The sequence below is a fragment of the Neoarius graeffei genome, chromosome 6 (genome assembly GCF_027579695.1).
Source record: "Neoarius graeffei isolate fNeoGra1 chromosome 6, fNeoGra1.pri, whole genome shotgun sequence".
NCBI classification, from domain to species: domain Eukaryota; kingdom Metazoa; phylum Chordata; class Actinopteri; order Siluriformes; family Ariidae; genus Neoarius; species Neoarius graeffei.
This window is the reverse complement of record NC_083574.1, coordinates 86,093,150-86,118,453: the sequence shown is the minus strand read 5'-3', so window position 1 is coordinate 86,118,453 and position 25,304 is coordinate 86,093,150. Positions and strand designations below refer to the sequence as shown.

Here is a 25,304-nt window from a genome sequence, read left to right as displayed (position 1 = left end):
CCCAGCTGACTACGGGCGAAAGGCGGGGTACACCCTGGACAAGTCGCCAGGTCATCACAGGGCTGACACATAGACACAGACAACCATTCACACTCACATTCACACCTACGGTCAATTTAGAGCCACCAGTTAACCTAACCTGCATGTCTTTGGACTGTGGGGGAAACCGGAGCACCCGGAGGAAACCCACGCGGACACGGGAAGAACATGAAAACTCCACACAGAAAGGCCCTCGCCGGCCACGGGGCTCGAACCCGGACCTTCTTGCTGTGAGGCGACAGCGCTAACCACTACACCGCCGTGCCGCCCGCGGATGTAACATCTAAAAACATTTTAGAGTCCAAACATTCGTTTTCCAACACAAAATAAAATGTTAAAGAATTTTTTTTTTCTATCTGAGCAGTATATTACATAAGAGCCCACTTTTCAGATTAAAACAGAAAACATAACGAAGGCTACTGGATTTTGGTGCAAAATGAAGAAGTGAGTGTGACAGTCAAAGTGTCCAGAAGAACTGTGGCTGGTTCTGTAAGATGCTCAGTAAAACCTACAGCTCATTTCCGCATAAAACTGCACTCATTGTACCTGAGATGAAGCAAAGGGTCGTCTCACACCAAATACTGACTTTGTTTCATTTATTATGGCTTAGTGCTTACTGTTTATAGTGGGGTTTTTTTATGTTGAAACATTTCATTTCATTATTTTTTCAGCCATTTTTGGTCGACAGCATTTCTTTACATGTGCCTAAGATCAGTGTTGTAGTCGAGTCACTAAACCTCGAGTCCGAGTCCAGTCTCGAGTCCCCAGTGTTCAAGTCCAAGTCATTAAAGAAAATTTCATGTCAAGTCCGAGTCGAGTCAAGTCAAGTTTATTTGTATAGCGCTTTTAACAATAGACATTGTCGCAAAGCAGCTTTACAGAATTTTAATGACTTTAAACATGAGCTAATTTTATCCCTAATCTATCCCCAATGAGCAAACCTGTGGCAACGGCGGCAAGGAAAAACTCCCTCAGACGACATGAGGAAGAAACCTCGAGAGGAACCAGACTCAAAAGGGAACCCATCCTCATTTGGGTGATAACAGTCAACGTGATTATAACATTTTAACAATTTTAACATGAAGTCAGTTTCGTTGATGTTATAAACTCTTCATTGATGGACACTTATTGATCCAAGTCGAGTCCGAGAACAAGACTCAAACTGCACCATTTGACGGTGGCTGTTGCTGCCTTTATGTGAAACTGTTTACGGCACATGTGCAAGAGTTTGCTTGACGCGTGCGCTGTCCGGAGCGCACCCGAGAGTCTGTCTGATGCACATGCCAAGGCGTGCAGGTGTGACACTCTTGCATGAAATTCGTACAAAAATGAATGCAGTTATTAATATCTTATGCCAAATTATAATGGCATGTTACAAAAAAATAAAGAAAAAATCAGAGTCCTTGTCTCTAATTTACAAGTCCAAATGCAGTTAATGTACGAGTCCGAGTCTCATCTCATCTCATTATCTCTAGCTGCTTTATCCTTCTACAGGGTCGCAGGCAAGCTGGAGCCTATCCCAGCTGACTACGGGCGAAAGGCGGGGTACACCCTGGACAAGTCGCCAGGTCATCACAGGGCTGACACATAGACACAGACAACCATTCACACTCACATTCACACCTACGCTCAATTTAGAGTCACCAGTTAACCTAACCTGCATGTCTTTGGACTGTGGGGGAAACCAGAGCACCCAGAGGAAACCCACGCGGACACGGGGAGAACATGCAAACTCCACACAGAAAGGCCCTCGCCGGCCCCGGGGCTCGAACCCAGGCGGCGACAGCGCTAACCACTACACCACCATGCCGCCCCGAGTCCGAGTCATCAGCGCTCAAGTCCAAGTCAAGTCACAAGTCCTTAAAATTAGGGCATAAGTCTGACTCGAGTACTACAAGCCTGCCTAAGACTTTTGCACAGTGCTGTAAATACAATAGGAACTAAAGAGACTGTTTTGTTCATAATGTCCAATATCATGAATATGTAAGATTCTGCACTATTCCGAGGTCCCTATTTAAATGTAAGCAAATTACTGATTTTCATCATGTTGTCTGCTTTGTACAAAGGTTCAGTTTTCCTCATGTCTAATCTTCTCTACTGAAGCACGTGATCAGACGACACTCCATTGGATTTGATCTAAAATGGATCAGAAGGTTTTGCACAAACTTGTGAAGTTCATGCCAGCTCGAGTATACACTGTCATTCAAGCAAACAGGGGATGTACTGAATACTCAGAAACTCTGAAATTCATGTAAATATTTCAAAGAGTCTCAAAGATTTTCATGAGTTGTTGTCAATAATATAATTTGTAATGAAACCCCTGGTGGTCATATATCATAGCTGTCCAAAATGTCATCTTGGGAGCTAATAAAATAGTAGCTCAGTGGTCAATAAGTTATTTTCCTGTATGTTGGAGAAGCTGCCAGTGCTGCTGTGTTCATGTGGCGGGATCTCAGCAGAGATGGACAGTAATGAAGTACATTTACTTAAGTACACTTTTTGAGTATCTGTACTTTACTTGAGTATTAATTTTTTTGGAAACTTATGACTTTAACTTCACTACATTTGAAAGGCAAATATTGTACTTTTCACTCCACTACATTTCTATTAAGGTCCTCATTACTCGTTACTATGAAGTGGCTTTGAAAGTGGATGTTTTTTTGTTTTCTTTTCTAAAACGTGATTGGTTTTTCGCAGGTGACACTGAGATAGCCGATCAGTAATCACTAGGGTCACGTCACGTCCATAGACTGTATAAAATCAAGTTCAAGTTCTCAGCAGTATTATTTAAACACGATCAGTTGATGGCAGAATGGAAGGAGGCGGTTCTTCTGGAGAATGCACGCTCTCATGACCATACCTAGAACCTATGTTTCAGTTTTCAGAAAGGAATAAAGATTTGTTTTGTTTTAAAATGTTTGCTTTGTTTGCCTAAAACGAACCACATCACAGCGTTCAAAAACTCGCCATCCAACCTGCGGAAGCATATTGAGTTATATAAACGTTTTATTCCAAGAGGAAGCTTGCAATGAAGTTGTCTGTGCTTTTAGATCTAGTGATAACGTTGCAATAGCCATGCAGTCTGGTTAGTCAAATGACTTTCTATGGATTTGCCTGCCAAGTTGCCATCGCCTTGTCCACAGCTAACGTTAACACATAGCTAGTTAACTTAGACACTGTTAGTTAGCATGTAAACACAGAGTTATGTTAACATGAATAATGTTAACTTTAGCATAATCTTGCCAAATAAACAGAATGTAGAAATCTTTCTTCTCATCTCATCTCATTATCTCTAGCCGCTTTATCCTGTTCTACAGGGTCGCAGGCAAGCTGCAGCCTATCCCAGCTGACTATGGGCGAAAGGCGGGGTACACCCTGGACAAGTCGCCAGGTCATCACAGGGCTGACACATAGACACAGACAACCATTCACACTCACGGTCAATTTAGAGTCACCAGTTAACCTAACCTGCATGTCTTTGGACTGTGGGGGAAATCGGAGCACCCGGAGGAAACCCACGCGGACACGGGGAGAACATGCAAACTCCGCACAGAAAGGCCCTCGCCGGCCACAGGGCTCGAACCCGGACCTTCTTGCTGTGAGGCGACAGCGCTAACCACTACACCACCATGCCACCGAAATCTTTCTTTTCTAGTAGCATTAGCTACCCAATATGATTTCGAGTTTGAAAAGAGTTTGCTAGCGTGTCGGGTGGAGCTTCAGCTCTTCAGGTTCTACAAACTAGTCAGTAAATCCAGTCGGTTGCTTCAGAGGCGTTAGGTTTTGTAAGCGTTGTGGCAATAATACAACGATGCGTTGACAGAAAATGTATTTTTAATACTTAAGTATTTTTAAAAGCAAGTACTTCAGTACTTTAACTTAAGTAAAAATTTGACTGGACAACTTTCACTTGTATCGGACTAACATTTAACCAGTGGGACCTGTACTTTGACTTAAGTAATAAACTTGGGTACTTTGTCCACCTCTGGATCTCAGTGATGTGAGCCAGCAATGAGGACGCAAATCAGACCAACATATAAAACAGGACAGGTTTAAATACACAATGTTGTTTCGTAAATGTGGTATTTTAATTGATTGAGGAAGTTTTACACTTATAATAATGAGGTGATATATTTCTAACAGGAAGTGTTGTGGTTATTATTAAAGAATTTGAATTTCAAACTCAGGCCACATGTAAAACATTCAGACTCAGTGGTTTTATACAGCTACTGATGGAAGGTTCCAGAAATCCCAGGCGGCCGTAGGGCAGGCAGGGGGCCTGTGAAGTATGTTTTAGGATATGTGTGTGTGTGTGTGTGTGTGTTCAAGCAAAGTTCTTCTTGATGAAATTGATGAGGCCATTCGTAGAGGAGTCATGGGAGCTGACCTCAGCCGTGTCCTGCAGCTCCGGCTCGATCTTCTTGGCCAGCTGTTTCCCAAGTTCCACCCTACACACAGAAATGGAGCAAAGCATCAAGACCAGACGCTGGTGTGTGTGTGTGTGTGTGTGTGTGTGTGTGAGAGAGAGAGAGAAAGTTCTGACTATGAGCTACTTGAACAAGTCATTTATGTAAAGAAATATGACAATAATTTGCAGGATGTATGTGAACCCATTCCTCACACACAGACAGTAAACAGATTTTTTTTCTGAGCAGATTGCTATAATTTCATTATGCAAATATTTCAGTCTTAGTGTTTACACTAATGTGCCGCTCAGAGTCAGTGTTATTCATTGCAAACTGAAAATATCACTGAATTTTGCAGAATTTATCCAAAATCATGAACCCTATTTTAAGACTTTTTTGTTTACTAATTTCAGTGTTAAACCCTTCTTGTTCTATTGCCAAGCATTTATTCCTAATATTTATAAAATAATTTGCCAGGAGAATAAGACTATTTCAAGCTGGAAAAGTATCTAGAAATGTCTATGTTTAATAATCTTTAAAAAGTATATGCTTCATGATAATATCAAAATATTAAAATTTTCTCCGATAATTAAAGCTAGACTGCCTTTCAAATTTTTCAAGTATAGGTCATAAAAAAAATTTGCCCCGACATCAAGTTATTTTTGTTTAGTGAACCAAAAGCTACTGAATTCGAATCACAGACTTCCAATTTTATTAGTTTTTTAAAATAGAGCAATTAATGAATTTAAGGCCACATGGCCCTAAATTCTCCACTATTTTTTCTTGCTTCACCGTGACACAATACAAGATACTACGTCATGCATCACGTGGTGGGCTTTCCCTGTTCACGCAAGGCATTGTGGGATACAAATTTGAAACAGGAGAGAAAAATGGAGGACGCGAATGAAATGCGAAAGACCGACTACAGTAACGGAAAGAAAGCGAGAAGAAAAGACGTGATGTTATATACGAAGGAAAGGAAACGCAGGACCAAAGTAATAAATATCGGCGCTCAGCGAGCACCTCGGTGTGATCAGCTGTTCGTTTGGAGACAGAATGATGGAACTGTCAGTGCACGGTCAAAGGTAAACCTGCACATGTGCACACACACACGCGGACTTCCTCTGTCTGCTTGACTGCACGAAGCAAGCGATTTCATGCACATTATTTGCTTTAATCCCCTCAAATTAAATAACTTCCCAGCCACAGAACAGAATGGCCTGATATTTTCTGAGATATTACAGAAATAAACAGATATCATAACGACCAAATTTCAGAGGGAACTAAATTTCACCGATTTTACAAAATCGAAAGGCCGTCTAGCTTTAAATATATAGAAAACTCATAAACTTCAGACATGAATAATCACATGACTCACACGGGAACTTTACACGTGGTTTTTAAACATTTGTGAATTTTACTCTTTCTTTTCTTTTTTTTACATGAAGGACATGTTGGTTCATTTGTTTAATTTTTTTTTTGTGATTTACTTCCATGAATAATCACATATTGTTCACACTTCACGTTTTATTGAGTTCACGTGTAATTTCAGGGCATAAAATTGAAAATAAATTTTTTTAAACCTGTGCTTACATATTGCTCACAATATGTGATAACACTGATCTCTGCGACTTTGGGTTTTATGGTTATCTTTAATTCTGCAACATGCTTTTTTTGTATATTTTATAGATACCAGTGTATTATATATTGTAACAAAAATTAACCACTTGACACAGTTTGCTGCAATGCAAGTGTGTTTAGCATTGATGCTGGCTGATCAACTACATTCCGTGAAAACTAAAAATAGCACCAATCTGATAAACAGGATCCCTTTCGGGGTGATATCAGTAAATAATATTGGATCAGATATCAGAGAGAGAGAGAGAGAGAGAGAGAGAAAAAAGAACAAACACAATCTAATGTATTTTTGTTCAGATTGATTTTATTATATCTATACTTGATACGTAAACAAAGCTGCAGTTTTGTGTTAGTAATTTTTAGCTATGTATTTTTCCCATATTTACTGAAAGGAAGTGTTTCAATTAAAATCAAAATTATTTGGTAACGCTTAGTAGTTTTTTTAAAGAAAAAATATCATCCGAGTCTCGGCTGATACTCGAGCTTTCAGTATCAGTCACTACGTTTACATGCACATAGAGAGAATCGAATTTCTGCCGTTGCTCGACTGAAATCGAAGTTCAAAATGCCATGTATACACCTTAATTCGGCTGAAATTGAACCGAACTTGATTTCTCGGAATCGAGCTACACGACCTAGTTTATGCGATTTCTGCCGAGCTACTTTGTGCATGTAAACCCTATCGAGCTAGTTGTCGAGCTACTTCCGGAAGTGACGAGTGACGAGACCACAAGCGGGAAACACAACAGCCTCGGTCAGCATGACAACGAATCATGACAACGGCATGAATCTTTTCTTTTTGTGGCATTGTTTGCACTGTTAAAATTTAGCTCACTTACTGTATCACCAAATACATCTGTACAGCTGTTGCATAGCTGTGAATTGTGTACATAAACAAGTCATTGTATTTGTGTGTGTGTATATATATATATATATATATATATATATATATATATATATATATATATATATATGTGTGTGTGTGTGTGTGTGTGTCCAACATCTGAAGAATGTCAATAAAAACAAAACAATTGAACTTTTTGTGTGTTTATTAAGACATAAGTTAAATTGTAAGCAAAAAAATATATATTTTTTGTAAGCAAAAAATGGACTTTAGAAAAATATTATTGTGCAAAATAAGTTGTCTTACAAAACAGTGGTCTGCGCCCGGACAGTTTGTAGCCATACAGTCTGTTAGAGCAAGCCTAACAGCTTGAACACGGAACTGCTAGTGTTGCCAGATTGGGGGTGTTAAGTGCATTTTAGCGGATTTGAACATGTTTTGGGCTGGAAAACGTCAGCAGTATCTGGCAACACTATAGCTCTTCTTCATGACGACAACCGGAAGTGTACCAACACGATGGGGCATGTAGCGCCACGTGTGGCTCGGGTGCACAATGCACCTTGCACAATAGCCCGATTTCACTTGTGCATGTAGGATTGGATTTCTCTGGCACCCCTGCTGGGACCCTTTGCTCGATTACCAACAGCAGCTCGATTTGGACGTGCATGTAAACGTAGTCAGTATCGCTACTGCGTAAGAAAAACGTGGTATCACACCATCTCTAGTATAAACTAGGAAAAAAAATTTCACCACTGTTTTGCTATAAAGCCCTTCGAATCAGTGTGCATTATACTCACCCCCATTGGTCAAAGCTGTTGATCTCCCACATGACCCCCTGGATGAAGATCTTATGCTCATACATCGCTGTAGTACCAAAAAACAAGCAACATGCTCAGCAATGCTGTCGGATTATTTTCTTCCTTCAATCAGTCATTCAATTCCTTAATCTCTGAACATATTATAATGTATTCTGTTCTCTATGAAGACCTCAGTGAAGTGCCTCAGATGTATGAGGTTGTAGTAAAACTAGCACTCATGCTAGACCATGTCATGTTTAATGTTCATATGATATTTTAGGAAATGTTAGCACTTAGAATCCATCCGGTCTAATGAAAGCTCTTAATCATTAAAGATTCTGACTGTAAAGTTGAATTCTGGGCAAAATGTTCTGTTTCTATTGCTGTTGGAGTTTCGAGATGTTTCGCTGCTGCACACACACCATATATCCTGTGTGTAAATGTTTTACCGAGATAAAAAGCATCCTGCATTTTACGATTCCGCCTCAAAATCCGACCCTATACCTCACAGCTGGCGAGGGGGTGTAACATTGAAGTAGGGGATTGCCTGCTGAGGCTGTGCCATCAGTGGTGAAGGTCATGTCCAAAGAACCACCTTGAGCGCTACATGAGGTGGACAGGCTCAAGAGGAACCTTGAATAGATGGCTAACGTGGGCGGCACAGATCTGGGCAGCAGCAGATCTGGTATCACAAGAAGGGAGGAAGACATATGGCAACATATGGCTACGAGGCCTGGACGTTGAAGAAAGAGGAAGAGACGAATCCAGGCTTTTGAAAACAAATTCATAAGAAAGTTACTGCGGATATCGTGGACAAGGAAGATGACCACTGAAGAGGTTCACCGCCTGGCCAGAACAGAAAGCAAGCTGCTATGTCACATCAAATCCAGTAAATTGAGGTATTTTGGTCACACAATGAGGAAACCACATGACACCATCGAAAGGAGCACAATGACAGGTCTTGTTGAAGGCAACAGACAACATGGAAGACCTCGTATATGCTGGTATGACAACATCCGGGCATGGACTGGCTTATCAGGAGTAAATTTATTAGCAGCTACAAGAGACAGAAGGCATTGGACAGCATTAACTCATCCATGTAGCCTACCATCGCAAAGCGACGATGGCATATTGACATGACACATCTTACGATTCCGGAGATCGCTGAAGCAAGTGAGCAACAATATCACGTGACCACTGTGGGGTGTGTCTGACCTACTTTTAACCAAAACAAGTCTGCATGGATGAACATGGCGGACTCGGCTTTCCCGCCAGCTACAATCCAACGGAAAAGAAAAGGAAACTTGCCTAGTGAGTGCAACTGCAAGATAGAGCAAGGTTAAATGATATCATTTTTCTGGACAGATAACTAAATCATTCTAGCTAGCGCTTAGCTATCTTAGCCTTAGAATCCATGGGCTCGACTCCACAGTAGCAAGTATGGAGTTCTACACCGAATGTTTTGAGAAAGAAACGATAACACAAAAGCACTACCAGAGAAAAGATATATTCGTCTTTTGTTTTGCGAATGTCAACCACAAATTACATCCCTGCGGCTCAAAACTCTCCGAAGTCGATGCAGAGTCACGAGGTTTCCCGCGCATTGCCATCTTAGTGTGACGCAGTTCCATGGTTATGCTAATTAGTTAAAACTCCTTGTGTTCGGCTATTTCCTGTTTCCGTATGGCCATACTGTTTACCTCAAGAGGGAACAAAACAGAGAAAAACGACCCTCAGGACATCAAAATGATCACATCTCGTCCGCATGATATTGTTCTTGTGAGACGTAGGAAAATGCCACACATGATTTAAAAAAAAAGTGAAAATTTCAGATGACTTTGCAGTCAGCACCTTTAAGTTTGAATTTTTCATACACTGTAGCTTTGATAGCTGAGGAGCAGTGTGTCTAACCCATAATGCACTGTGAGTGTATGTCTGGGTTAAAGGAGAACTGAAGTCATTTTTAAACTTGCTTTATTTCTTAATTAATGTGTTATTCAATTACGCTTTCAGTTTTAGTAACCTTATATCGTGACTCGTATTGGCAACTAATTGCAATTAAATATGATACTTATTGGCCTATTCGTTTTTTAGCCGTGTTGAATTTAGTTCGTTTGGTCCACGGCAGGTGTCGCTTATCCGCGCAATCTTCACGAGACTTGTGCGAGACTTCGAAACGTGAAGTGTCAGCCAGGTGTCAGTGCCACCATTTTGAAAACTGTTTTCCAAATGAAATATTGCACAAAAATGAGTTTAAATGACGATTACTGCCTACTTTTTTCAAACTTTCCTGATTGCCGTCAAAACAAACAAAACTTCCGGCTTGATTACGTCAGTATTCGAAAGAGGGCGCGCATCTTTTGACAATGTTGGCAGATGTTGGTCACTTTGATTTCCGCTGTATGTTTTACTTCCGTCCTATGATATCTCGCACAGGTCTCAGTGAATCTTGTTTACGACCATTGCTTTGACATAAGGACTGATATATTACAGAGCATATTTCAAACACTCATAACTTGCTATAGCAGTGACAGAATAGCTCTCAAAAATGCATTCTTATATTTAATAAAATGAGAAAAATAGAATGTTGATAATTAACAATTTGCCTTCAGTTCTCCTTTAACATTCAGAAATATCAACATACAGTGATTTAGCTTACAAATGTAACATTTATGATTGTTAATGACATTATGATTAGCACATAGACAACGGGAAGATGTGTTGAGTTTCTATTTGAGCCATCAAGTGTAGATTTAAGTTGAGTGCTAACTCGTACACTAACTAATTCACTTCTTTATAGCTAACAATGTAACAGCTTGCTGTAGAAAGGGATTTAAAGGTGACAAGCTATGCTATTCTTTTATCTAACAAGTCTTAACCCTTTGATGCAAAACATATGCACACCCCTTCTAATGCACAACATGGGTCAAAAATGACCCGCATTCATTTTCCAGGTTATTTCATGCTGAGTGAGTTTTTCTTTGCTCTATCTTTTGAAATCAATTTATTTTATGATTGAATATTCCAAGTATTCTTTAAATATCTTGTTTTTAATTACCACAGATCATTAATTTAATTTTTTCTTTCCTACTTTATGAACAAAAATACTTTTTATATTACTACACATGGGTCATCCAAGTGTGATTTAAAATTAAATGTCTTAATACTATAATAATAATTTGTTTGAAGTAATTACTTTAGCAGTGAATGGGGCCAGTTATTTATTTATTAACTATGTAGTTAGCTAAGCCAACTACAGTAAAATTAGCTAACTAAAGTAGAATATGTCAACAGCTCGGTAGCTAATAGTAATTACTTGTAACTTTCTGACAAGTAATCTACTCACTCTCAAGGTAACCTAAACATCATCAATTTTTTTCTAAGGTAATGTGAGAACAATTGAAAAACATTACTTCCATGTATGAGATGGGCAAAGGGCGCTGTGCTGAGCTGTGAAATGTCTGACACAAGCACAATTCACAGTTCCCACCAAACGCTGGAGTAAATGCATGGGGGTCGTTTCTGACCCATGTGTGTAAACTTGATGTAGAATTACAAAAGCTGTGCTTGTTCATAACTTAAGAAAGGAAAAATAAAAATGATGATTTGTGCTAAACAAAAACAAGATATTTACTGCATATTTGAAAAGTAAATGACAAAATGAATTTATTTCAAAAGTATATCATAGAAACACTCAGCCATACATGAAATAACCTGGAAAATGAATGCAGGTCGTTTTTGACCCATGTTGTGCATTAGAAGGGTAGTGATGATACAAAAAGGGTTTTTATTCAAAAAGTAAGAAAGGAAAAAATAAAATAAGGATGTATGATGATCAAAAACAAGTTAATTGAGGAATACCTTGAATACTGAATGATGGAATTAATTTATTGCAAAGATATAGAAGATAAAAACTCAGCCGGGTCACTTTTGACCCATGTTTTGCATCAAAGGGTTAAAGGTAAAATCCAGCAGATTTATTCTCAAACTTATTTTCAGTAAAAGTAGTCGCAGATTTCAAAAATCAAACTTTCATTTTTGGAGACCAAATAGTGTTCGAGAAAAATGCCACACTACACTACACACACGCTTTTCCACACACACTATCTGTAAAAAAAAAAAGATTTTGCAGCGCGAGGTCTTGTATCTGACCCAATTTCTATCGGTGACCCTCTGCCACAGCTGATCAAGCACATTTTGCATTTTCTCTGCAGAAATGCGGTCTAGTTCCAGCTTGTGCTTTCTTTTTAGCATCATTGTGGCATTTATATGCGACAAAATGATGCATACTCATTAGGGTGCATCAGTTGCCCTCACTTTCATAAAATCTGATGCATTTTTGTTTGGGTTTTCCTTTTCACCAATAAAGATATCCTGTAAAATTTTTTGACCAGGGCGGCACGGTGGTGTAGTGGTTAGCGCTGTCGCCTCACAGCAAGAAGGTCCTGGGTTCAAGCCCTGGGGCCGGCGAGGGCCTTTCTGTGCGGAGTTTGCATGTTCTCCCCGTGTCCGCGTGGGTTTCCTCCGGGTGCTCCGGTTTCCCCCACAGTCCAAAGACATGCAGGTTAGGTTAACTGGTGACTCTAAATTGACCGTAGGTGTGAATGTGAGTGTGAATGGTTGTCTGTGTCTATGTGTCAGCCCTGTGATGACCTGGCGACTTGTCCAGGGTGTACCCCGCCTTTCGCCCGTAGTCAGCTGGGATAGGCTCCAGCTCGCCTGCGACCCTGTAGAAGGATAAAGCGGCTAGAGATAATGAGATGAGATGAGAATTTTTTGACCATATTGAAAAGTCTAATGGTGGCACCATGAGGTTCATTTTTTGCCAAAAAACGCTTATTTTATGTTTTTGCGTAAGGTTTGAATCACAATGTTGGACTCCATTTATTGATTTCTTTTGAGCCAGAGATCATCTTAAGAACCTTTGCAAGGGATCGAGAAGCATTAATGTGATTCATAATACATTTGTATTGTTTAAAAGTAGTTGAACAATGATTCAATGAACAGCTAAAACTCAAACTGTGCTTGATAATATATTTAGAATATGTACTAAAAATGTGTATCTAAGATATTTGGTATACTCTATAAGGTGCCATAATGTTTCATTAAAAGTGATCGAAATTTTGTCATAAAAGTCATAAAATAGCAGCTTTTTCCATAACTTTGAGCTCCTGGTGCCACCATTAAACTTTTGAATTTTGTCAAAATATTTCACCCAGTGTGTTTTCTTACCAAAAGGAACATAAAAACAAAAATGCATCATAATCGTAGGAACTTTTAATTTTTAGGGGGCAACTGATGCACCCTAATACTCATTTAAAAACTGATAAATTCCATAAAATATTTGTAAAACTAGCAAAACTATGATGTAAACAGAGAATATAAATAGCTGAGTTGCTCCAAGCGACCACTACCTGACGTCATCGCATACGTCACCACCACATGAAGCCCATCTGGCATTTTAAAGAAAATTAAGTTTTCCTGAACATTATTTACATCACTATATGAGGTACCAGCAGATAGCCTGGACCTTTTGATCCAAGTAGATGTGGTGGGTCATAAAGGACCAGAAGAAATTTAATGTCACTACACGGCGCAGAAAAACTAGTTCATGCTTTTGTTAAAACTGTTAAAAATGTTATAATCACATTGTCTGTTATCACCCAAATGAGGATGGGTTCCCTTTTGAGTCTGGTTCCTCTCGAGGTTTCTTCCTCATGTCGTCTGAGGGAGTTTTTCCTTGCCGCCGTTGCCACAGGCTTGCTCATTGGGGATAGAGTAGGGATAAAATTAGCTAATGTTTAAAGTCATTAAAATTCTGTAAAGCTGCTTTGCGACAATGTCTATTGTTAAAAGCGCTATAAAAATAAACTTGACTATTTGGTCTCTGAAAATGAAAGTTTGATTTTTGAAATCTGCAACTACTTTTACTGAAAATAAGTTTGAGAATAAATCTGCTGGAGGATCCCTTTAATGATGCAGGGGAAATCTCAACCACAAACCCTGATCTAACCCACTCGTTGCTTAAAGGAGATACGCAGATTTGTTTATAAATGCCTTGAGACCTCAAGAATGGCACAGGAATAGTTTTACTCATTAACAATAAATCTAATATAGTAAATTTTACGATTAAAATGATTCATACAGGGCGGCACGGTGGTGTAGTGGTTAGCGCTGTCGCCTCACAGCAAGAAGGTCCTGGGTTCAAGCCCCGGGGCTGGCGAGGGCCTTTCTGTGTGGAGTTTGCATGTTCTCCCTGTGTCCACGTGGGTTTCCTCCGGGTGCTCCGGTTTCCCCCACAGTCCAAAGACATGCAGGTTAGGTTAACTGGTGACTCTAAATTGACCGTAGGTGTGAATGGTTGTCTGTGTCTATGTGTCAGCCCTGTGATGACCTGGCGACTTGTCCAGGGTGTACCCCGCCTTTCGCCCGTAGTCAGCTGGGATAGGCTCCAGCTTGCCTGCGACCCTGTAGAAGGATAAAGCGGCTAGAGATAATGAGATGAGATGATTCATACAGGTAGCTGTCTGAGTGAATGACCTTGACGTCTGTGATGTCACATCAGAAAGTCTATCGGTCTCATAGCCATTTCCGCTATACTAAAACACAGAGCTAACTGCAACTTCGATCCTCCATTTTGAGCTAATTTATCGCCATGCCATGTAGATGTGTTGCTGGTGGGTGCAGCAACATGACAGAAGGTGGATTTATGTTGCATTCATGGCCCAAGCATGTTCAAACTGCAAAGACTTGGACGCATTTTGCGAGAAGTTCACGGGCACATTTTACTGACAACTTGTACGAAACCTCTGATCTGTTGAGGAGCGTTGGCTATAAGCCCGTATTGAAAGAGGGTGCAGTACCAACAATTAAAGGAAAAGAAAACTACAAGAATAGGAACGTAAGTTCAGTTGCACCAGTTCTCCCGGAGTGTGAGCCAAGCAGTAATGGCGGAGTACTCAGTATGGAGAAGATGGAGAATGAATGGACCAGTCGTCCGATTTCTCTGCTGAATATGCTTCCCCCCCCCCCACTGGATATGCTTTTTTCCCCCCCGCTAGATATGCTTGCCTCAGCAGCAATAGTTACGTGGAAGAAGCGAATGAACGAAGAACTGAAAGTCAGATTGTTTCAAAACAATCAGCCCCAAGATTGGCCTTCAAGAAGCGAGAACACAGACGGGTAAGCTCCGACTCATTTGGTTGCATACCAACAACAACAACACTCGTTGTTTACTTGCATTTAGATTAATACATGTAACTTGTATTGTGTGTTTAAGTTACCGGTATAAGATTACTTAATTTGCTTCAGAATGTGATTGTCTCAGTTCGTCTGATTATTTAATTAGCCTTTTACATTTTATCGGTGAAAATGCATGCATGTACATGTATGTTGCATAAGTTATGACACCTATCCTGTTTTAATGAGAGTCACATGAGACTGTCAGTTCAATTCCATCCAATTCTCTCGACGGCTTTGTTCTCTGGCTTTATTTCGTAAGGTGGGGGCCTCCATGGCCACTGTGTTACTATTGGATTCACTTTCCGATGGTTCGAACTGATACAGTTCTATGTGTATAGCAGTAGCATGTACACACATTCCAATTTCAGGACTATCACAGTCAGATGTATCATTATCTGAGGAATCCGAAGAATCTCCAATAAATCCGAATGAAGAGGCCATTGCAACCACTCTCTCCTGCCGAGTCTGGCTTTGGTCTATAGCTGTCAAAGGCCTCGGCCTTAAAACCGGTTCCCGCTGTGACGTCACGCACTCAGGGCTGGCTGGTTCAGCGGGACAACTCAAATGCCAACTTTGCGGTCGATTTTAACTCTCAAAAATATATTTTTTAAATTCCCATTTATGCAGCATGCAAGAGTCAAGGACGGAGATATAACCCCAATTCCAAAAAAGTTGGAACGCTGTGTAAACCGTAAATAAAAATAGAATATGATAATTTGCAAATCATGGAAACCCTATATTTCATTGTAAATGGTACAAAAACAACATATCAAATGTTGAAACTGAGAAATTTTATTGTTGTTTGAAAAATATATGGTCAGTTTGAATTTTATGTCAGCAACACATTTCAGAAAAGTTGGCACAAGGGCAACAAAAGACTGAAAAGTTGTGTAATGTTAAAAAAAATCTAATTTGGTTAATCAGTAATAGGTCAGTAATATGATTAGGTATAAAAAGAACATCCTAGAGAGGCGGAGTCTCTCAGAAGTAAAGATGGGGAGGGGTTCACCGCTCTGTGAAAGACTGCGTGGGCAAAACAGTGCAACAATTTAAGAATAATGTTCCTCAGTGTAAAATTGCAAAGAATTTGGGGATCACATCATCTGTGGTCCATAATATTGTTAAAAGAATCTGGAGAAATCTCTGTATGCAAGAGACAAGGCTGAAAACTGACATTGGATGCCTGTGATCTGGCATCAAGGTCTGACGAATCAAAAGTAGAAATTATTTTTAGAAATCATCGACACCACATCCTCCAGGCTAAAGAGGAGTGGGACCATCTGGCTTGTTATAAGTTCACAGTTCAAAAGCCAGCATCTGTGATGGTATGAGGGGGCATTAGTGCACATGACATGGGTAGCTTGTACATCTGGGAAGGCATCATTAATGCTGAATGATATATACACGTTTCAGAGCAATATGCTGCCATCTACACAATCTTTTTCAGGGAAGGCCTTCCTTCTTTCAGCAAGACAATGCCAAACTGCTTTCTGCACATATTAAAACTGCATGGCTCCGTAGTAAAAGAGTCTGGGTGCTAAACTGGCCTGCCTGCAGTCCAGATCTGTCTCCCATTTAAAACATTTGGTGCATTATGAAAAGCAAAATACGACAAAAGGAGACCCCGAACTGCTAAGCAACTGAAACTGTATATCAGGCAAGAATGGGACAACGTTTCTCTTTCAAAACTACAGCAACTGGTCTCCTCAGTTCCCAAACGTTTACAAAGTGTTGTTAAAAGTAGAGGTGATGCAACACAGTGGTAAACATGTCCCTGTCCTAACTTTTTTGAAAAGTGTTGCTGACATCAAATTCAAAATGAGCGTATAGTTTTCAAAAAACAATAAAATTTCTCAGTTTCAACATTTGATATGTTGTCTTTGTATTATTTTCAGTGAAAGATAGGGTTTCCATGATCTCCAAATTATTGCATTCTGTTTTTATTGACACTTTACACAGCATTTCAACTTTTTTTGGAATTGGGGTTGTACTATCCACTCAGAAATGTATTTAAAAATAAAGGTTCTGCGTATCTCCGTTAAGATTGAGCATGTATGTGTTGCTAGGGCTCAACGACAGTTACCATGGCAGAATGGATGTCTAAAACATGGGCAATCCTTCTGTTTTAAAACTTCAATACAGTCTAATAAAGGACTACTAAAGAATCTCACCGATAAGCACTCCCAGGGTGAATGGTGTCAGCTTTTTGAAGACAATCGAGTTTGTTGGTTTGTTTCCTTGGAATACCTTTAAACAGAGAGACGTTTGTTAAAACAGAAAAAGCTCAAACACACTACCGAATTGTAGGATAAATGTTTTCTGCCCTAGAGCTGAGTATCAAATCACATATGATGTCCTAATAGTAGAGCAAATTATTACACAGGACACACTTTTAAGTAGTTTTGTAGCCTACTGTATATGAGGACATACGTTTGGTACATTTTGTACTGTAATAACTAAACCAACCGTGTTTTAGTTTATTTATATAGCACTCTAGGTACAAATCTACAATATCCAGGTCAGCTTATTCACTAAAACAAGGGGCAGACTGGGACATCAACGATGTTTGTGAAGTGCAAATCTTTACGATACCTGTGTCAGACCATCTACACTGGCATAAGGTGAGTCACAAGTGTGTTCTTTTTTCTTAATGCCCTGTAACGTTAAACATTTTGACACTGAGATACAGCTACAGACAAACTCTCTACTGCAGTCCCTGGTAGCCATGTTGGTTTTGTCTATAATCTGGTACAAACCCCTTCTGTTCATTTTTCCTCCTATTATCCATAAAAGGACAGGTTAGACAGTCCATCATCCAACTACGGTTATTTATCCACCATTTACAAAATACAGACGAGTCACGGAATATGAATTTACGGAAAATAAAAAAAGATCTTTTATTCACAGATATGTGATATTTTCTGTGAAATATCAATAGTAACTTAATAAAGAAAACATAAATGCAGGTAATATATTTTAATTATGAACTTTGGCAAAACAAACATTTAATTGTTTTAGATTTCTTAATTTGTTTTAAGAAGTTGAAGTTGAAGACTTTGGTTTAATTTGTTCAACATGTCTTCCATGCCTAAAATTACAATAAGATCCGGAAAAGTTGCAATAAAATGAAAAAATCCTTCGTCTTCATATGCCATTGCTTGCAAATTTATTCAGGCGTCTTTATTCAGCCTTTCTTCTGTTTTTGTTTTTCTCTTTGAGGGAATGGATTTGACGGCCGTTCCGTGATTTATGCCTTCTGTTTTTTGGTTACGGACTCTTTGTATAATTACCTTGCCCAGGACAGAGTCCATCAGGGGGCGAAGTATTGTTTTCGGTAGGGTTTCTTTGTTTTTTTTATTAGCAACATTACGGAAAAATGGCTGGACCAATCTTCATGAAACTTTCAGGATAGATGGGCATTGGTCTCAAAGAGAACCTCCAACATTTTTGAGGGTCATCCAGTTAAGGTCAAGGTCACAGTCACCCAAAAGGTCAAAATCATTTTTTCACGATATCTTCCTTCATGTTCATCATATTTACTTCAAACTCAGTCCAAAATGTTCATCTTTCAATTCTGCTGCCATTGATATGCTACATGATGGGGTATCTCTTCATAGTTTTCTTAGTGGATGGGGTCAAATGTCAGGGGTCAAGGTCACAGGTTTTCAGAGGCTCAAAACTGGGAAACGGTTCAAGATAGAGAGATACTTAATATTATTGACATATGGGAAGTCATATATGGGCTTTCTTTTGGCACCATGACCTTTAACCTTGAGTGACCGTGAAAGGTCATACGCAGGGCCACGGATTTTCAGAGGCTCCTAACTGTGAAACGGTTCAAGATAGACAGATACTTAATATTATTGACATACAGAAAGTCATATATGGGCTCTCATTTGGCACCATGACCTTTGACCATGAGTGACCTTGAAAGGTCAAACTCAAGGTCACAGGTTTTCAGAGGCTCATAACTTTAAAATGGTTAATGATGGACAGATGTTTATCATTTTCAACATATAAAAAGTCCCATATGGGCTTTCAGTTGCCACATGACCTTTGACCTTGAATGATTTTGAAATATCAAACTCAAGGTCATGGATTTTCATCGGACTATAACCTGACAGCTGATGATTGAGAAATATTACCATTATCAACATATAAGTAGTCCCATATGGGCTTTCATTTAGCACCATGAATGTTGACCTTGAGTGACCTTGAAATGTCAAACTTAAGGTCACGGATTCACCTTGTAAGGTGAATAGGCCAGACTGCCGGGCGAGGTTTGTTTTGCCTGGCAACATTTGTTTATGGGCACTTCGGTCAGTCCGTGATGCTTTTTACCGTCTCCTCCATCTTTTTTCCAGTTTAGACATAGATTAATTGCCGGTGTATTGTAACACTGCAATGTTCTTAAAGTTTGGTGACAACGGGACGTAAACTTCTTCTTTTTGAACTACTTTTCTCCATCAGTCTTTGGGTGAAATATATAAACTTCACCCCTTTTGGCAAAATGGCATTTCAGAGTTGTGTTGTCTGTATATTATTATTAGATGTTCCACATCTCTTATCGAAAGACTTGTCTGCCGATTAGTTAGTATTGGCTTGATTATGTGTAGCTACCATCGGCAGATAACATCACCGTGGAGACGATCTTTGTAATGTCTATGTCGTTATTCTGTAGACTCATAGCAACATCCATAAAATTAACCATCCGCGATACATCATCCGTATGAAATCGGTAACCAATCTGTAATATACTGAAACGTCCATAACCAATCCGTAAATTACTAGCATCCGTATTAAAATCCGTAACCACTCCATATTTTGTACCCTTTTTTTATTACATTTCCGTAATCCGTAGTCCGTGACCTATCCTTATTTTGTCAACCACCTTATTTATCTTTCTTAGCACAAATGCACTAGATGGTTATGTATACTGAAATAATGTCTAGTATAGTCTGTAAATGTAATGAACTTGCACATAGCAGTCATATTCATGTTTCAATAACAACGTCTAATACAGAGTCCTGTCCCAGAGGGTCACAAAACTGCATTCTGTGTATTCCTTGATTTAACACAATTCGACCTATCTCATTAGATAATGGCATTCATGAGTGATGTCTTATTACAAGCTGTATTAATTAAAAAAAAATGCTTCTTTGATTGTGAAAAGGAAATTTCCAAATATTCAGCAAAACAATCAACTCCTGTTAAGCTGAATATTGTGAAGAGAAATGACAAAATAGCGTGATGAAACAGAGACTAAATAAAACCCCACACATCTGAATAATACCTCTTGTTTCCTTGGTGACAATGATAGTCATCATCAGATCATCAGCAGACAAAATTAATCATTGATATCAGGTATTAATCATTGATATTCATCAAATTCAGCTAAAAGTTTACATTCTATCTATCCCCCCTTACACTTTTATTCAAATGAAAAAAAAATCTTGAAAGGTATTTACAATTTCACTGGTCTGACATTCACTTGAAGGGAGCACTAGGCTAAGCTCCACCACTAGGGAGTGTATTAAATATCCCCACTATACTAGGGGGCAGTAGAGTATACAGTTCTTCACAAAGGGTCTCTTACTTTATGGGGAAGAATCTTCTCCAGTTTCTCTCCACTCATTCCACCAGCCTCCAGCTCCTTCTTTGCCTCCTCTGTCGTCTTTCCTTTCATCAGAGCTTCGGTCTGGGCCAGGAAGTTGGCAATCAGGATCTACACACACACACACACACACACACACACACAAGATCAGAAATGAACTAATACTAATACTGTATGTGTATAACAGTTATATTTTCTCTTTAATCTTCAGGTACTTTATGGTGCAGGTTGTTTCTGACTGGATGCTGAGTCTGGGCTGGGATAAAGAAATCAGCAGGGACCATACGAGTTCCTATAGAGGAGACAGAAGGATGAAATATTTTTACACACGAGAGAGAGAGAGAGAGAGAGAGAGAGAGAGAGAGAGAGAGAGAGAGAGAGACCATGTCTGGACAGAATGGGACTGAGCAGAGCTTTTTCTGCTGGGAGATATTTAGAGATTTTAATTCTGATTCTGACTGTGCAGAGAAATTCTGGCTTCTACATTTCAAATTAGCTAAAGCTTAATTTGAATCCAAATCACATGTATTCAGATTACAAATCTGATTCTGATACTACATTCCAAATTGGCTAAAGCTTGTTCTGAATCCGTATCAAATTATTTTGATTCCAAATCTGATTCTGATACTACCTTCCAAATTAGTACAGAATCAGAATCTGAATCACTTTGATTCCAATCAGATTCTGATACTACATTCCACTAAAGTTTGTTCTGAATCTGAATCAAATTTATTTTGATTCCAATCTGATTCTGATACTACATTCCAAATTAGCTAAAGCTTGTTCTGAATCTGAATCAAATTTATTTTGATTGATTCCAATCTGATTCTGATACTACATTCCAAATTTGAATCAGAATCAAATTTTTTTATTCCAATCTGATTCTGGTACTACATTCCAAATTAGCTAAACGCTTGTTCTGAATCTGAATCAGAATCACATTATTTTGATTCCAAATCTGATTCTGATAATACATTCCAAATTGGCTAAAGCTTGTTCTGAATCCGTATCAAATTTATTTTGATTCCAAATCTGATTCTGATACTACCTTCCAAATTAGCTAAAGCTTAATCAGAATCAGAATCTGAATCACTTTTTTTTATTCCAATCTGATTCTGGAATCAAAATCCAGAATTTTGATGAATCAGAATCAAAATTTTTGATTCCAAATCTGATTCTGATACAACATTCCAAATTAGCTGCAGCTTGTTCTGAATCTGAATCACATTTATTCTGATTGTGATTGTAGAAATATCCGCAACAGCTAAAGCATATCTGATGTTCTGTTTGTGCATTAATTTGTTGAAGCCTTATACTGGAATCCTGACATGGATTAGTGAAGCAGCTTTTAAGGTTGTTTTTTCTTTCTTTCTAATTTTGTGATATCTCAAAGGACAAAATAGGAGTCTGCTGCTGCTATAAATATGTATATGAAATCTGAGTCAGTAGTAATACTGAAACTTGTTTAGGACAGATTTGGTTAACTTCTCTCTCTTATCTCTCATTGCCTGAGGGCTTAGCAGGAAATGTTATTCAAGACAGAGTCACTGAATTAAATATTTTATGGAAGTCTACAGGAAAAATAGCACCATGTTCATGTTCTCCCTCTGTAAAGTGTATCTTGCAGATATCACCTTGGTGAATTAGCTGGTAGAAGGCATGTTGTCCATTAGTGCCAGGCTCCCCCCAGACAATGGGTCCTGTATGGTAGTTCACACGTGTGCCATGGTTGGTTATGTACTTCCCATTCGACTCCATGTCACCCTGGACATGGCAAGAGAAGTAAATATCAAATTTATTAATGAAATGTTGTACACTACATGTTATACACTAGGATGTCAACTTTCATCCATCTGTCCCTGCCATCCAACCCTGTCATCCAATCATCCATCCATCTTTCCCTACCATCAATTTTACCATTCACCATCTCTACTATCTCTATTATGTAAAGTTGTTTTGTGACAATGTCCATTGTTAAACGTGTTATATAAATAAGCTTGAATTGAACTGAATCTCTACCATCCAACCCAGCCATCCCATTCATCCATCAATCCCTATAATCCCATATCTACCATTCATCCCTACAATGCATCATTCCATCTCTATCATCCATCCATTAATATCTGCAGTCCATCCATCCATCGCATCAATCCATTCTGACCATCCTACAATCCCTCCCATCAGTCTATACCATCCACCATCACTAACATTCATCCATCTCTGACCTCCCTCCATATTTACCATCCATCCTTCCTTTTCCACCATACAACAAACCTTACCATCCATCCATCCATACTTCTCTACTATCCATCATAGATTCCCTAACACACATCCCAACCATCTATCCACCCCTGCCATCAATCAAACCCTAAAATCTATCCCTACACTTAATCAGTACCATCCATCCATATCTACCATCAATCCTTCCATCCATCTATCCCTCCCTACTACAGGTATGTATCATTCCATCCCAACCATCAATCCACATCTACCACTGATTTATTTCTACTATCCATCCCTACCATCTATCCATGCATACCATCAATCCAACCCTGTAGTCCATATCTATCTATCCATCCATCCATCCATGTATGTCTAGGGCAGTGGTAGCTCAATTGTTTCTGGGTTGATGAGAAGGTTGGGGGTTAAAGCCCCAGCACTACCAAACTGCGACTGTTGGATCCTTGAGTAAGACCCTTAACCTTCTCTGCTCCAGGGGCACTGTATCATGGCTAACCCTGTGCTCTGAACAAGCTGGGATATGCAAAGAAATGAATTTCACTGTGCTATAATATATATGTGACAAATAAAGGTTTCTTCTTCTTCTTCTATGATCCATTCATCCTGATCATGTATCATTACATCCCAACCATCCATCATCAACTTCCCACAATCATTCCAACCCTATAATGCATCCATCCATTCATCCAGCCATCTATCAAGAATCTGGGTGTTCCAACAGTACAGTCAGGTATCCACCTGCTGGAAGTAGGCAGCGAAGCGGTGCATGTACTGATCGTAAGGCAGCAGACAGTGAGTTTCCACCTGGAAGAAGTTGATGTACCAGATACCCAGCATAGCCAGCAGAACCGGTGCATTCTGATTCAGTGGAGCTGTCCGGAAATGAGTGTCCTACACACAATGTGAGTAATATGTTAACATTCACAGGTTGGCAATAAGGTGTTGTGTATATTGGACTCCAATGATTTCTTTGAACTGTTTTTTTGTCTTTGGAAGAATAACTGTACAGCATAACTCTTTAATAGAAAAAAAACAAGAATTTGGTGCACAAGTTTTAATTTATTTGAGGTTTTCTGAAATCAACACAGGGTTTTAGTGCTTCTTTGGGAGCCAAAGCAAGGAGTAAGAATGAGGGGAAGACCAGCACTTACTTATGTTGACCAGTTGAGGAAAGACACCGGATTACCCACTGAGGAATTGAAAAACATGATTGATGACCATGAAGAATGGAGGAAGCTAGTTGACAATGTCCGAGCTAGCTTGAACTAGTAGTAACACAGGGTCAAAATTATGCATATGTGAGTTGTTTGGCCATCATAACCAGAGGTACAGAGGAACACTCTAACAACTGCTAAGTTTAAAACAAGTCCTGACCTCAACCCTATCAAAAATACATGGACTGTGCTTAAAAGTCAGGTCTGTGCTAGGAAACACATGATCCATCCATCCATCCATCCATCCATCCATCCATCCATCTTCTACTGCTTATCCAGATCTGGGTCATGGGGGTAGCAGCCTAAGCAGAGCAGCCCAGACTTCCCTCTCCCCGGCCACCTCCACCAGCTCTTCCGGGGGAATACCGAGGCGTTCCCAGGCCAGCTGAGAGATGTAATCTCTCCAGCATGTCCTGGGTCTGCCCCGGGGTCTCCTCCCAGTGGGGCATGCCCAGAAAACCTCCCTTGGGAGGCGTCCAGGGGGCATCCTAATAAGGTGCCCAAACCACCTCAACTGACTCCTTTCGATGTGGAGGAGCAGCGGTTCTACTCCGAGTCTCTCCCGAATGACCAAGTTTCTCACCCTGTCTCTAAGGGAAAGCCCAGCCACCCTGTGGAGAAAACTCATTTCTACCACTTGTATCCGTGATCTCATTCTTTTGGTCACTACCCATAGCTTGTGACCATAGGTGAGAGTGGGAAAGTAGATGGACCAGTAAATTGAAAGCTTTGCCTTTTGGCTCAGCTCTCTCTTTACCACAACAGACCGGTTTAGCATCTGCATCACTGCTGACGCTGCCCCGATCCTTCTGTCCAACTCCCACTCCCCCTTACTCTCACTCATGAACAAAACCCTGAGATACTTAAACTCCTCCACTTTAGGTAGCAACTCCCCCCTGACCTGGAGTAGGCACTCCACTTGGTTCCAGCTGAGCGCCATGGCCACGGACTTGGAGGTGCTGATCCTCATCCCAGCCATTTCACACTCGGCTGCAAACCATCCCAGCGCGTGCTGTAAGTCACAGATTGATGCAGCCAACAGGACCACATCATCCTCAAAAAGCAGAGATGTGATCCTGATGCCACCAAACCAGACACCCTCCACCCCTTGGCTGCGCCAAAGGACAGCCCTGGTGGAGTCCAACATGCACCGGGAATGAGTCCAGCTTACTGCTGGCAATATGAACGAAACTCCTGCTCTGGTCATACAGGGACCGAATGGCCTGCAGTAGTGGGCCCTGAACCCCATACTCCTGAAGCACCCCCCAC

General features: G+C 39.9%; 1 protein-coding gene across 1 annotated transcript in view; it reads right to left on the bottom strand.

The window, feature by feature from the left end:
• Positions 1-4,103: 4,103 nt before the first annotated feature.
• Positions 4,104-25,304, bottom strand: part of gpib (glucose-6-phosphate isomerase b) — a 38,586-nt gene continuing 17,385 nt past the window's right edge. The window contains exons 12-18 of the mRNA XM_060923000.1: positions 23,560-23,712; positions 22,215-22,344; positions 20,796-20,872; positions 20,563-20,691; positions 17,138-17,213; positions 7,725-7,791; positions 4,104-4,487 (exon numbers count right to left, since the gene is read on the bottom strand). Coding sequence (XP_060778983.1) covers positions 4,364-4,487; positions 7,725-7,791; positions 17,138-17,213; positions 20,563-20,691; positions 20,796-20,872; positions 22,215-22,344; positions 23,560-23,712 — 756 coding nt within the window. The 3' untranslated portion in view covers positions 4,104-4,363. The remainder of the gene's footprint in view (positions 4,488-7,724; positions 7,792-17,137; positions 17,214-20,562; positions 20,692-20,795; positions 20,873-22,214; positions 22,345-23,559; positions 23,713-25,304) is intronic.